At 42.7% G+C, this 16,052-nt stretch overlaps 1 protein-coding gene across 1 annotated transcript in view; it reads right to left on the reverse strand.

Annotated features, from left to right (window-relative positions):
* Positions 1-2,720: 2,720 nt before the first annotated feature.
* The window catches only part of LOC146058239 (uncharacterized), a 92,813-nt gene continuing 79,481 nt past the window's right edge, over positions 2,721-16,052 (reverse strand). The window contains exon 12 of the mRNA XM_083170419.1: positions 2,721-3,316. Within this exon, the coding sequence (XP_083026545.1) occupies positions 2,775-3,316 (542 nt within the window). The 3' untranslated portion in view covers positions 2,721-2,774. The remainder of the gene's footprint in view (positions 3,317-16,052) is intronic.

Below are 16,052 nucleotides of genomic sequence, written 5' to 3' on the forward strand. Positions count from 1 at the left end.
CATCCGGGATCGGGACTTCTGGGTGTCAAAGCCGCTTGCAAGCCAGAAATGGCCATATCCTATGTAAAAGGGTTGTGGCCACAATTGTGAGCCACGCCTCTTGTTTATGTCACTATGGGGGCATGCCCAGTGCTTTGTGATCTTCTGGCCATGCCCCCAACCCCCCGTGAATATACACTGTGCTCAATAAACCGACCACATACAATAAAACAGCGTGTACATACCGAATAACAGGCGTCCTTAAAAACATAAAAACCTATTCCAAGGACTATGGGGACAACGTCCAGGTTAGAAAGGTGCAGCAGCTAGATTAGAAACATTGTTTAAGGGCCTGTTTCATTTCAGGGGGCAAAGGGGTATGTCTATAAAGGGCGGGATTTCAGAGGTTGGTAGTTGCAGACTTGCTCTGACTGCTGCAGCAGCTTCTGCCCTGCTGTGGTTGGGAAGGGAAGGTGGATAGTTGGAGACCAGCTCTGGCTGCTGCAGCAGCTTCTGCCCTGCTGTGGTTGGGAAGGGAAGGTGGATAGTTGGAGACCTGCTCTGGCTGCTGCAGCAGCTTCTGCGATGCTGTGGTTGGGAAGGTGGATAGTTGGAGACCTGCTCTGGCTGCTGCAGCATCTCCTGCCCTGCTGTGGTTGGGAAGGGCAGGTGGATAGATGGAGACCTGATCTGGCTGCTGCAGCAGCTTCTGCCCTGCTGTGGTTGGGAAGGTGGATAGTTGGAGACCTGCTCTGGCTGCTGCAGCAGCTTCTGCCCTGCTGTGGTTGGGAAGGGAAGGTGGATAGTTGGAGGCTTGCTTTGGCTGCTGCAGTAGCTTCTGCTCTGCTGTGGTTGGGAAGGGTAGGTGGATAGTTGGAGACCTGCTCTGGCTGCTGCAGCAGCTTCTGCCCTGCTGTGGTTGGGAAGGGAAGGTGGATAGTTGGAGGCTTGCTTTGGCTGCTGCAGCAGCTTCTGCCCTGCTGTGGTTGGGAAGGTGGATAGTTGGAGAACTGCTCTGGCTGCTGCAGCAGCTTCTGCCCTGCTGTGGTTGGGAAGGGAAGGTGGATAGTTGGAGGCTTGCTTTGGCTGCTGCAGTAGCTTCTGCTCTGCTGTGGTTGGGAAGGGTAAGTGGATAGTTGGAGACCTGCTCTGGCTGCTGCAGCAGCTTCTGCCCTGCTGGGGTTGGGAAAGGAAGGTGGATAGTTGGAGACCTGCTCTGACTGCTGCAGTAGCTTCTGCCCTGCTGTGGTTGGGAAGGGTAGGTGGCTAGTTGGAGACCTGCTCTGGCTGCTGCAGCAGCTTCTGCTCTGCTGTGTTGTGCAAGGGTAGGTGGATAGATGGAGACTTGCTCTTGCTGCTGCTGCAGCTTCTGATCTGCTGTGGTTGGGAAGGGTAGGTGGATAGTTGGAGACTTGCTCTGGCTGCTTCAGAAGCTCCTGCCCTGCTGTGGTTGGGAAGGGTAGGTGGATAGTTGGAGACCTGCTCTGGCTGCTGCAGCAGCTTCTGCTCTGCTGTGGTGTGCAAGGGTAGGTGGATAGATGGGGTCTTGCTCTCGCTGCTGCTGCTGCAGCTTCTGATCTGCTGTGGTTGGGAAGGGACGGTGGATAGTTGGAGACCTGCTCTGGCTGCTTGAGAAGCTCCTGCCCTTCTGTGGTTGGGAAGGGTAGGAGGATAGTTGGAGACCTGCTCTGGCTGCTGCTGCAGCAGCTTCTGATCTTCTGTGGACCAATGAGAAGAAAGTTGTTGCGATAGTTTCGATTTTCATTGTCGTCAAGTTTATCCTGTAAAGCAGCAATGGTAGATTTGTGTTTATGAACTGTGGATTTGGTAACCGCAAACTCATTTTCTAGATATAAAGTTCTATGCTCCATCTCATTGAAACATGTACTGTTGTAATAAATGAACCAGTTGAATCAAATGAATTCTTTAACTCTTTGGGGCTAACCAACTTTTATTGAGAATTGGAAATCTTGCCAGGCTTGAAATTTATTGAGCATGAGCAAAAAGTGTGAGCCGAAGCAAGAGGGTTCTTCTACCATGTTTAAGATGTAAACTATTTGGGGATGATCTATTTGGGGATAAGGATAAAAGTGAAGTGTTAGGTTTCTCATTAGTTTTAGCTGCAAAGCCATCTCTAGGAATTCTCTACTGTTTTGCCACAAATGTGTCCATTGCAAAGAATGTAGAAGGGTGACTAGGCACCTCTAGTGGTAGGATCTTCAACTTGGGAGCAGAAATGATTTTAGAGGAGTGAATCGTATTGCAAGGACACATCTGCCCCAATATGTGCCATCAGACCCTTTGTAATAGGATGACACTGACCAGGCCAGCTTATCAGTGGAATGTCCAGCAGTTTTAGGGGAATGTCGTAGAGATGAGCCCCATAAGGCTTCTGAAACCGTGACCACCCAATGCAGATGTGTATGAGTGGTAAGATGACGGCCACCTGAGTGTTGGAGAGCCAGTGTCTCCTTGTTCTGGAGGTTGTGGATGCAGTAGGAATCCAGACAACAGTAAATCACTTACCCGCTGCTATCCCTTGGGTCTCAGTAACTATGGACAAAAAGATTGTCAGTGCACAATGATCAAGGTAACATGGAGAGGTAGAGCGGTTCTGTTAATAAGTGGCCAAACTGTTGGTCAGCTCACTGGAAGTCCCATGATACACCTTTTCAAACATTCACTGCGATGAATTAAAAAAGAAACCAGGTCATTTGTAAAAGACATAAACACACAATTAATGAGACAATACAGAAACATTTGATTTTTATTCAAACAGCATGTGACTGGGCAGTTTATTCACCTGGCTCGGTGTGAACCTTCTTATGTCGGTAAAGATTTGAGCTGTCAGAAAAGCAGCGGCCGCACTGGGAACACACATACGGCCTCTCCCCGGTGTGAGTGCGCCGGTGCTTCACAAGGTCAGCTTTCTGGACAAAACATTTGCAGCACTCCGTGCACTTAAACGGCTTCTCACCAGAGTGAGTCCGCTGGTGCTTAGTGAGTGCAGACCTGTTGGAAAAGCATCTCTCACACTCTGTGCATGAATATGGCCTCTCCCCGGTGTGTGTCCTCTTATGGTACAAGAGACGTGACTTCTGATGAAAGGATTTCCAACAGTAAGAGCAGTGAAACAGTTTGTCCTTGGTGTGAAATCGCTGGTGGGTCGTGAGAGCCAATTTGGAGCTGACACACTCTCCGCAGATGGAGCATATATACAGATTACTGGCGCTATGCGTCTGCTGGTGGGTGACGAGGGCTAAATGATTAGGGAAACATTGCTGACACTCCGAGCACTGATGCGTCATCTCAGGATAGTGTGAGGAGGCGTGCGGACCTGTTGGGGACAAAAGTACTAAGATAAACCCTCTGTACATCAGCGGATGGGTTGCGTCATCATGTAGATGTGTACTTATGCATCTTTTCCTTGCTGCGCCAGATCCCGTGAGAATTTTCTAGTGTTGGGTGCCTATTTGGCCAAAATGCAACATGATGCGACTAGAATGCACAAGGAAACTTTGCTGTTAAATTTGATATTCCAAACTGTAAATGTGTGTGTGTGTGTGTGTGTGTGTGTGTGTGTGTGTGTGTGTGTGTGTGTGTGTGTGTGTGTGTGTGTGTGTGTGTGTGTGTGTGTGTGTGTGTGTGTGTGTGTGTGTGTGTGGCTGACTCTCCGAATCTCTATACAAACTGCTATAATGAAGCACCTTTTACTAATACAAGTTTTGTAGTGCTCCGCATTGCGACTAAGATGTAATTTTGGCACAGGAGCTGGCAGCATTCAATCAAGGCACCTTATGCTACATGGCGTATTGAGGCTGGATGTATGAGGACACATCTGTATCTACAACTCAGTCATTGGCTATTCCCACAGATTATATGGAAAGGCTATTTCTGTTAACCCTGTCACCTAACACCGGAGACTACTTTAGGATGGTATGCAGTCGATAGGTTAACAGGCCAAAGGTTGAGGAATGATAAAGGTCGCCGTATTCAAACGGTCTACATGAGTTTTCCATGATTTTTTTTTGTTCAAAAACAGACTTGTTCTTACTTTACCATGCCCATGGGCACAGAGAGAGAATATAAGTACCCGAAGCATGGGGAATGCAGCAAGCCACATGAGGGGGCACAGTCCATATCAAATTTTTCAACATTGATGTCAAATGTTTTAACAAACTCATGTCGCCCTTTTTCCATATAGACCTTTTGCTTGTGTCAACCTTTTAAACATGTTGGCATAAACCATATCAACCTTTTCATGTGTTGGCCTTTGCCTAGTCAACCAATAGTGGTCACTGTCGACAAAACGATCCACACGCCATCCACACCAGTAATTTATGCATTGCCTAAGATCCATAAAAATAGGGAAAAAACGTCAAGCCGACCATTAATTGTCAGCACTCATCCAATTTATCAAATTATTACGATTATCTCCTAAAACCGTTGATACAAAAAAATCCTGTGGTATCTTAAATATTCTATACCTACCATTAAGGAGCTATCAGATATAGAATGGATACCAGGATATAAATTAATAACTGCAGATGTGACTTTATTGTACACCACTCTCCCACGTCAGTTAGGCTTAGTTGCCATGAAATATTTTTTAGACAGGCAAGAAATGTCGAATGACTTAAAGAATTTTATTCTAGAAGGAATTAAACTTATTCCAATACTTTTTTCTTACTGCTTACCTTGGTGCCCATGGAACCGCCATGGGCACCAAGCTATGCAAATCTTTTTTTATGGTTAGGTGTTTTTTTATAGGGTTAGATGCCAACCTGGTGACATACTGATGATATTTAAATGACATCGAGTGGAGATCGATTCTCATTAGAATCATTTTGTAATCATGTGCATAACAATACACAAGACAGAACATATTTTTAATATTAGTGAAGATTCTGAGAATTTTTAAACGTAACCGTATAAATTAAGGATAATCAGGTTAAGAGACACTAACTTTAATGCATATATATTTCTCAAAGCCAATTTCAGCATATATATATATATATATATATATATATATATATATATATATATATATAATATAGATAGATAGATAGATAGATAGATAGATAGATAGATAGATAGATAGATTGCATTGAAATGAATAAATATATGAAGAAAAAGTGGAAACATTTACCGGAACAATTCATTATAAAAGGGTATAACACTGAGGTTGCAGAAAAAGTAAGGAACTAATTAGAGGCATTACATATGGATAAAGGGCAAGCAGATGATGTAAGAATACTGTTTATTACGCAGTACAACAGTTAATAAAAACAAATTAAAAAGATAACAAAACAAAAAAAAATTGGAGAGTTTTAACCACATAGCCCACTGTTAGACATGTAGAAGGATAAACATCCAAGGACTGTATATAAGAAATCTCGTAATATCAACAATAATGGAGGGTGGTATCTAATTACATGTGATAAACATTGGGAGCAAAAAAACAAGAGATTTTTGCCTTGTTCCAATGTTATTTTTTTTCTACAGGGTATCCATTTAGATCTCCTAAAAAAAAATACTTTTTCTTGTAAAAAGACACAGGCTTAGGAAAATCCGACTCTTATCAGGGATTTTGCTTCACCTGCCTGAGGCTGCCTCAGGCTCATGACAGCTTCTCAGGGCTAATAGGATAATGCTAATAGGATAATGTTAGTGTGAAGCATGATTGCCACCCTATCTTTACTTTCTGCCAATATATGCAAAGGATTTCATAGATAAAGTAATAAATAAACACAAACCAATAAAATCTATGAAATAAAGTACTGTATAACATTCCACACTAAATAATGTATCTGAATGGTCATGTGGCAACCAGTACATGGGTGAGACCACTAGAAAGCTAAAAGAGATTTAGGGGTAGCATTTACTAAGATGGGATTTCTATTGAAGATGGGATGTTGTCATAGCAACAAATCAGATTCTACAAATTTATTTAGCACCTTCTAGAGCAGTGGTTCTCAACTCGGTCCTCAAGGACCCCCAACAGTGCATGTTTTCCAGGTCACCCAGCAGCTGCACAGGTGCACTCATTATTCATGGACACATTTTAAAAGATCACAGGTGGAGCTAATTATTTCACCAGTGATTCCGTGTGGAGACCTGGAAAACGTGCACTGTTGGGAGTCCCTGAGGACCGTGTTGAGAACCACTGATCTAGAGGATTATAGGTAGAATCTGATTGGTTGCTATGGGAAACATCCCATCTTCAATAGAACTCCCATCTTAGTAAGCTTTGTATTTTATCTGTGTGATATTAACCCCTTCCCGACATTTGACGTACATTTACGTCATGGCCGGGATGTACTTCCCGACACATGGCATAAATGTACGTCATGACTTTAAACTGTCACTGCGTCTCGAGACGCAGTGACAGAGGGACGATGTCTGTTGTCCCTGACAGCAGACATGTCCCTGCATGCCCAGGGGGGGCTGCGATGTCGCCCCCCCGTCGGCGATCGCTGTGATTGGCTGTTCAGTGTGAACAGCCATTCACAGCGTTTTCCTGTGTTACCAGCGAATCGGACGCTCGGTAACACAGGTGTCAATCACCGCCGGGCGTCAGGGGGCATGAGGGGGTCATCGGTGACGATGACACCTCACCCCACCCTCACCCCACCTGCCCCCAAGGCTGTGATTGGTCCGTGGGACCCACGGACCAATCACAGCCAAGGCGCGACATTTAAACTACCGGTGACTGCGCTGCAGACGCCATTCCGGTCTGGAATAGCGTGCAGAGCGGTCACCGTGCCTATCTGCCGTGATACTGACCTGATCCTTGCGAATACTTACCTGATCCTTGCAAATACCTTACCTGATCACTTGATCACTGCTTGTAGCGTGCTGGACGCTTCCTGGATCTGACTTCTTGGGACTTCCTGCTGCTGCTGCAGTGTGATAGAGAGATAGAGAGAGAGATAGAGAGAGATAGAGAGATAGTGACCGAGAGAGCTATATTTTGTGTCTGCTACCCCCCCTTTTTGGGGGTGCAGGGTTTTTTTATATATAAATAACTGTCACTGCTGCTGCTGCAGTGTCATAGTGATAGATAGTGATAGATAGTGAGAGATAGTGATAGATAGTGATAGATAGTGAGAGATAGAGAGATTTGTGTCTGCTACCCCCCCTTTTTGGGGGTGCAGGTTTTTTTTTTATATATATAACTGTCAGTGCTGCTGCTGCTGCTGCAGTGTCATAGTGATAGATAGTGATAGATAGTGAGAGATAGAGAGATAGAGAGAGATAGTGACAGAGAGTGATAGAGAGTGTATATTTTGTGTCTGCTACCCCCCCTTTTTGGGGGTGCAGGTTTTTTTATACATATAACTGTCAGTGCTGCTGCTGCAGTGTGATAGATAGTGATAGATTGTGATAGATAGTGATAGATAGTGAGGGATAGAGAGAGATAGTGACAGAGAGTGATAGAGAGTGTATATTTTGTGTCTGCTACCCCCGCCTTTTGTGCTGATCACTATATCTGAGGTGATCAGCAACTTTTTGGGGGCGCAGAGGTTTTTTTTTTTTATATATACCTGTCAGTTGCTGCCAGTTGCACTGTCAGTTGCACCAAAGGTTGTGCACCTGCTGCCCCTCACTGGTAATCAGTGTTGCATCACTGATCACCTTTTTTTTTTTTTTTAGGCTGCTGTGGGTCTTTTTTTAATTTTTTTTTTACACACACTGTGATTTTGTGGGTGTCCTGTGGCCACTGTGCGCTGATCAGTGACGTACATCACTGATCAGCTTTTTCGGCACAGGGTTGATCTATTTTTTTTTTTTTTTTATCAAATTCCTGTTGCCTTTGAGCGCTGTTCAGTGACGGACGTTACTGACCAACATCTGTGCTCAATTTTTGGCGCAGGACCTTTTTTTTTTTTTTTTTTAACCCCTTCAATTTTTTTTTTTTTAATTGGGTTCAAATTCCTGTATAAAGTATTTTTTTTTTTCTGCACTACATACACACTACACACTACATACCCCCCGGGTTGAAATAAAGTTTGTACCCCCCCCCCCCCTACACTATACACGTGTTGAAACATTTCACTACCAGTAACACAAAAATAAAAATGGCATCCCAAATGTCATCCCAAATGTCATCCCAGTCATCCAGAAGAATGTATTCAGCGGAGGAGGCATATGCCATGCTTGCCTCTGATTCTGACACAGCCAGTGAGGCAAGCGGGGAATTTGAAGGATTCATCTTAACCTCATCTTCCTCCTCTAGTGATGAGGGACCCCCTCAAAGACGTCCCCGTAGAGCAGCTGAGACCCCCCCCCAATAATTGATCTCGTATGGACCCCACCACCAGACAATTTTGAGCCCCAGGTTCCTGAGTTTTTGGCCATGCCAGGAATCCAATTTGATTCCACAGGTCTCAGAGAAATTGACTTTTTCAAATTATTTTTCTCTGATGATTTTATAAATTTAATGGTGGACCAAACTAATTTATATGCCCAGCAGTTTATTGCTCAAAACCCCACGTCATCATTTGCTAGGTGGACCCCTGTAGATGCAGTAGAGATGATGACGTTTTGGGGTCTGGTGTTTCATATGGGCATAGTAAAAAAGCCAGAAATTAGGCAATATTGGAGTACAGATGTTCTGTACAGCACCCCATTTTACCGTATGGCCATGCCCCGGGCTCGATTTGAGACGATCCTTAAATTTTTGCATTACAACGATAATGCACAGTGCCCACCCAGAGATGATCCCACCTTTGACCGGCTATTCAAAGTCAGGCCGGTCATTGATCATTTCAGTGCCAAATTTGAAGACATGTACATCCCAGATAAATTCATTTGCATAGACGAGTCCCTTATACATTTTAAAGGAAGGGTTAAATTCCGCCAGTACCTTCCCAGTAAGAGGGCAAGGTATGGCATAAAAATGTATAAGCTGTGTGAAAGCACCTCAGGGTACACTCACAGGTTTAGGGTATATGAAGGGAAGGATTCAAGAATTGAACCGCCAGAATGCCCCCCCTCCCTCGTAGGTGTTAGTGGAAAAATTGTCTGGGATTTAGTGCACCCCTTCCTGGATAAAGGTTATCACCTCTATGTGGATAACTTTTACACCAGCATCCCCCTGTTTAAGGCCCTTGGTTCAAGAGGTACAGCAGCTTGCGGTACTGTGCGCAAGAACCAAAGAAGCCTCCCAAAAACGCACATTGCCCAAGTAATGAGAAGGGGTGAAAGCAGGGGAATATGCACCGAAAATATGTTGTTGGTCAAATATAAGGACAAGAGGGATGTCCTTATACTGACAACAATTCACGGAGACAGTACCACCTCCGTCCCTGTACGAGGTACCAGTACCCACACCTCCAAACCTAATTGCATCCTGGATTACAATAGGTACATGGGCGGAGTGGATCTTTCAGATCAGGTACTGAAGCCGTACAGTGCCCTGCGGAAAACAAAAATCTGGTACAAGAAGCTGGCCGTGTATATCATCCAGATGGCACTGTATAACGCTTACGTGCTATTCCGTTCTACCGGCCAGAGGGGGACATTTATGCACTTTCAAGAGGAAGTCATAAAGGGCCTAGTATTTGGGAACCAGCAGGCAGAGGGCCCCAGTACTTCTAGTACTGGCCCCCGTATTGTACCAGGGCAGCATTTTCCTGATGAAATCCCCTCCACTGGAAAAAAGGGCAGGACACAAAAAAGGTGCAAAGTTTGCTATAAAAAGGGAATAAGAAAGCAAACTATTTTCCAGTGTGACACTTGCCCCGACAAACCCGGCCTATGTATAAAGGAGTGTTTTAAAATATACCACACATCTATGGATTTTTAGGTTCATCATTTCACCGTGCTTCGGGGGTCTTGCTAATGCCACATAGCACCCACCATTCATTCCACCAGAATCTGAGCCGCAAAATCCAAAAATCACTCCTTCCCTTCTGAGTCCTGCCATGCACCCAACTGGTATTTTTTGGTCACATGTGAGGCATTGCCGTACTCGGGAGAAATTGGGGCACAGATTTTGGGGTGCTTTTTCTCCTTCATACCTTTTGAAAATGAAAAATTTTGAGCCAGAACTGCATTTTTGTGTAAAAAAATGTAATTTTTCATTTTCACTGCCCACTTGTATCAAAATTGGTGAAACCCCTGGGGGTTTGAAATGTACACTATACCCCTAGATGAATTCCCTGAGGGGTGTAGTTTGCAAAATGGGGTCACTTGTGGGGGGGTTCCACTGTTTTGGTGCTTTGGGGGTCTTGCTAATGCGACATAGCACCCACCATCATTCCACCAGAATTTGTGCTGCAAAATCCAAATATCACTCCTTCCCTTCTGAGTCCTGCCACTTTTTGGTCACACATGAGGCATTGCCGTACTCGGGAGAAATTGGGGCACAGATTTTGGGGTGCTTTTTCTCCTTCATACCTTCTGAAAATGAAAAATTTTGAGCCAGAACTGCATTTTTGTGTAAAAAAAATGTAATTTTTCATTTTCACTGCCCACTTGTATCAAAATTGGTGAAACCCCTGGGGGTTTGAAATGTACACTATACCCCTAGATGAATTCCCTGAGGGGTGTAGTTTGCAAAATAGGGTCACTTGTGGGGGGGTTCCACTGTATTGGTGCAACATAGCACCCACTATTCATTCCACCAAAATCTGTGCTGCAAAATCCAAAAATCACTCCTTCCCTTCTGAGTCCTGCCATGAACCCAACTGGTATTTTTTGGTCACATGTGAGGCATTGCCGTACTCGGGAGAAATTGGGGCACAGATTTTGGGGTGCTTTTTCTCCTTCATACCTTCTGAAAATGAAAAATGTTGAGCCAGAACTGCATTTTTGTGTAAAAAATGTAATTTTTCATTTTCACTGCCCACTTGTATCAAAATTGGTGAAACCCCTGGGGGTTTGAAATGTACACTATACCCCTAGATGAATTCCCTGAGGGGTGTAGTTTGCAAAATGGGGTCACTTGTGGGGGGGTTCCACTGTATTGGTGCTTGGGGGGTCTTGCTAATGCGACATAGCACCCACCAAAATTCCACCAGAATCTGAGCTGCAAAATCCAAAAATCACTCCTTCCCTTCTGAGTCCTGCCATGCACCCAACTGGTATTTTTTGGTCACATGTGAGGCATTGCCGTACTCGGGAGAAATTGGGGCACAGATTTTGGGGTGCTTTTTCTCCTTCATACCTTCTGAAAATGAAAAATTTTGAGCCAGAACTGCATTTTTGTGTAAAAAATGAAATTTTTCATTTTCACTGCCCACTTGTATCAAAATTGGTGAAACCCCTGGGGGTTTGAAATGTACACTATACCCCTAGATGAATTCCCTGAGGGGTGTAGTTTGCAAAATGGGGTCACTTGTGGGGGGGTTCCACTGTATTGGTGCTTGGGGGGTCTTGCTAATGCGACATAGCACCCACCAAAATTCCACCAGAATCTGAGCTGCAAAATCCAAAAATCACTCCTTCCCTTCTGAGTCCTGCCATGCACCCAACTGGTATTTTTTGGTCACATGTGAGGCATTGCCGTACTCGGGAGAAATTGGGGCACAGATTTTGGGGTGCTTTTTCTCCTTCATACCTTTTGAAAATGAAAAATTTTGAGCCAGAACTGCATTTTTGTGTAAAAAAATGTAATTTTTCATTTTCACTGCCCACTTGTATCAAAATTGGTGAAACCCCTGGGGGTTTGAAATGTACACTATACCCCTAGATGAATTCCCTGAGGGGTGTAGTTTGCAAAATGGGGTCACTTGTGGGGGGGTTCCACTGTATTGGTGCTTGGGGGGTCTTGCTAATGCGACATAGCACCCACCAAAATTCCACCAGAATCTGAGCTGCAAAATCCAAAAATCACTCCTTCCCTTCTGAGTCCTGCCATGCACCCAACTGGTATTTTTTGGTCACATGTGAGGCATTGCCGTACTCGGGAGAAATTGGGGCACAGATTTTGGGGTGCTTTTTCTCCTTCATACCTTTTGAAAATGAAAAATTTTGAGCCAGAACTGCATTTTTGTGTAAAAAAATTTAATTTTTCATTTTCACTGCCCATTTGTATCAAAATTGGTGAAACCCCTGGGGGTTTGAAATGTACACTATACCCCTAGATGAATTCCCTGAGGGGTGTACTTTGCAAAATGGGGTGACTTGTGGGGGGGTTCCACTGTATTGGTGCAACATAGCACCCACCATTCATTCCACCAAAATCTGTGCTGCAAAATCCAAAAATCACTCCTTCCCTTCTGAGTCCTGCCATGCACCCAACTGGTATTTTTTGGTCACATGTGAGGCATTGCCGTACTCGGGAGAAATTGGGGCACAGATTTTGGGGTGCTTTTTCTCCTTCATACCTTTTGAAAATGAAAAATTTTGAGCCAGAACTGCATTTTTGTGTAAAAAAATGTAATTTTTCATTTTCACTGCCCAGTTGTATCAAAATTGGTGAAACCCCTGGGGGTTTGAAATGTACACTATACCCCTAGATGAATTCCCTGAGGGGTGTAGTTTGCAAAATGGGGTCACTTGTGGGGGGGTTCCACTGTATTGGTGCTTGGGGGGTCTTGCTAATGCAACATAGCACCCACCAACATTCCACCAGAATCTGAGCTGCAAAATCCAAAAATCACTCCTTCCTTTCTGAGTCCTGCCATGCACCCAAATGGTATTTTTTGGTCACATGTGAGGCATTGCCGTACTCGGGAGAAATTGGGGCACAGATTTTGGGGTGCTTTTTCTCCTTCATACCTTCTGAAAATGAAAAATTTTGAGCCAGAACTGCATTTTTGTGTAAAAAATTTAATTTTTCATTTTCACTGCCCAGTTGTACCACAATTGGTGAAACCCCTGGGGGTTTGAAATGTACACTATACCCCTAGATGAATTCCCTGAGGGGTGTAGTTTGCAAAATGGGGTCACTTGTGGGGGGGTTCCTAACTTTTAGCATCTTATGGTGCCTAGAAACCTACATGGTGCCTAAAAAATAATCTCATAAAAAGGAGGCTCCAAAATCAAGTAGGTGCTCCTTCTATTATGAAGCCTGTGGTTTGGTCAACGTGCACACTAGGGCCACATATAGGATATTTATGAAAACAAAAGAATTGGGGGAATCAATTTTAATCACATTTCTCTAGTAAAATGTACTGTGTTCCTTAGAAAAATGTATTAAAATTGCAAATCTGCAAAAAAAATGAAATTTTGAAATTTCACCTACACTTTGTTTTAATTCCTGTGAAACACCTAAAGGGTTAACAAACTTCCAAAATGCTGTTTTGAATACTGTGAGGGGTGCAGTTTTTGAAATGGTATCATTTATGGGGGTGTCTCACATACAAGTCCCTCAAAGTCACATCAGAACTGAACTGGTCCCTAAAAAAATCAGTGTTTGAAATTTTCTTGAAAATTTGAGAATTTGCTATTCATATTGTAAGCCTCCTAGTGTCCAAAAAAATGAAAAGGAAGTTGAAATAATGATGTCAACATAAAGTAGACATATGGTCTATGTTAGTTATTAACTATTTTGAGTGGTATGATTATTTGTCTCACAAGCAGAAAATTTAACATTTTGCAAATTGCTAAATTTTCCATTTTTTCACGACATTTTGGTATTTTTCACAAAAAAACACAGACTGTATCGACCCAAATTTACCACTAATTTGAAGTACAATGTGTCACGAAAAAACAATCTCAAAATCACTGGGATAAGTAAAAGCAAAAAAAAGTTATCCCCACTTAAAAGTGAGACATGTCAGATTTGAAAAAAAGGGCTCTGTCAGGAAGGCAAAAACAGGCTGTGTCAGGAAGGGGTTAAAGATCTTGTGTCTTTTTGTGGGATCCAAATAGCTACATCGCATTACAAAAAAAAACAATGATAGTGAGAAAGCAATTTACTGGAATGGAGATGAGGACCATCGGTGTTTAAAAACGTTAACGCTTAGAGGTCTTAATATCTGTTACATGCATCTAAAAAACATCCAAGATACGACCCTATCTCACACAAGACACTACTAAATCTCTTATCCATGCACTCATTATATCCCGCATTGACTATTGCAATAGTCTCCTGACTGGTCTTCCCAAGAACAGACTCTCACCACTGCAATCCATTTTAAATGCTGCTGCTAGGCTGATCTTCCTTGCAAGACGCTCATCGTCTGCTGATCCGCTCTGCCAGTCCCTCCATTGGTTGCCTGTATTTTACCGTATTCACTATAAAACCCTTCTACTCGCATATAAAGCTATTACCCATACTGCACCAGCATATATCTCCTTACTTATCACAAAATATCTCCCATCTCGACCACTCCGCTCTGCACATGATCTGCGTCTCTCTTCTGCACGGATCACTAGCTCCCCTTTACTATTACAGGACTTTCATCGGGCTGCTCCCATCCTATGGAATGCCCTTCCACGCACAATAAGGCTCTCCACTAGCCTCCAAACTTTCAAGTGTTCCCTGAAAACTCACCTCTTCAGGCAAGCCTATCATATTTATATACCGCACACATAACCCTCTAAGCTTTTCTTCTGGACCTGTAACTTGGTGGGACTGCGATGCTATTACTGGTGCCTGTCCTTTTGTTTCCCTCCTGTATCCCTATAGATTGTAAGCTTGCAAGAGGGCCCTTTAACCTCAAAGTCTGTCTATTTTTACCGTTTGTTCTATCACTGTCTACAGTTCTAAAGTGCAACGGATTCTGATGTGCTAAGAAACTGTAAATGTATAAATAAATAAATATAATTTTTGAGATTAAATGGTTTCTATGAAAACTTCAGTTGTGTATTTGGTACTTATGTATTATCTGGACTCCCATGTTAAATGCACCCCATTTTTTCATACCCCTACTATCCAACTACGCATGGAGTTGATTTTATATAGTGTGGCGAGCGCAGCGAGCCACCGTGCCCGAAGCGTGGTGAGCGCAGCGAGGGGACGCGGTCTCATAAGTAAAAAGGGGGTCCAGATATTACATAAGTACCGTGTATTTTAATTGCTTTTAATCACTATTGATGATTCTTTATTTTCAATGCAAACTCTTTTTATATTACAATATGGCCTTTTATGTTGTTATTACATGTTTGCTTATCTTATAAGAAACCTGGATATTACATTTCTGTGTTCTCCTGGCAAAAATACGCTACTAGCCATGTGTCTCAAAGACTGGATGTGGTGAGACACGGACTTCCGGTGAACACCAGAATAGGGGAAACTCACCACGCTGGAAATTAATATTCATTCCAGTAACTATTGGACTTCCGGTCTTGTGTTCCATGGACCAGATGTGGATAAAGCTTCCCTTTCCAGTGGTTATTAAACTATAGATTGATTGGTACTATATTCCATTATCAACACATTGGTGAATATATATATAAAAGTGAACTGGGTGACTCATGTGAACTCATACATATTACCACGGTTCCTATACTATTGATTTTTATACCCCTGATATACCATCTATATTATTTCTAGAAGGTGATTTTTGATGATGATCCCTTTTTTTCCCTTCGTACTTAATCAAAATCAATAAGTGAGGTACCATTTTAAAGATTAAGTTCTCCACTTCTGAAGAATTGTTAATTTAGAATTACACATTGTATTGTTTGTTTAAAAATTGAAGTTAAAAATTGACTTTTGCCAATAGAGTACTTTCCCTGGATGCAACAATACGGCACGGCTAAAATGAACAATTTTGCTCGGCTACTGGAAATGGGTACAAATGAACCGGTTCTTCTTTCTTCCTTACTACAAGCCACCAACCTCGCTTTAAAATTAATCATATTTTATTTGCATGCAAAAAATTTTAAACGGGTCACCTAGTTTTTTATTTTTAATGTACTTTCTGTATTATGGTGTCTGTACAATGTCTGGACTGTGGGTTGTATTATATATATATATATATATATATATATATACGGTATAAAACACTTTGTAATATGTAATCTGCTTATCCGTGTTTTATTGTTATTTTGTGATGTTTGCTCCAGTCATGTGACCAATTAGATCAGATATCTATATATCTATATAGATATCTATCTATATAGATATCTATCTATATAGATATCTATCTATCTATATATCTATATATATATAT

This window comes from Crinia signifera, chromosome 2, assembly GCF_055691185.1.
Source record: "Crinia signifera chromosome 2, ASM5569118v1, whole genome shotgun sequence".
NCBI lineage: Eukaryota > Metazoa > Chordata > Amphibia > Anura > Myobatrachidae > Crinia > Crinia signifera.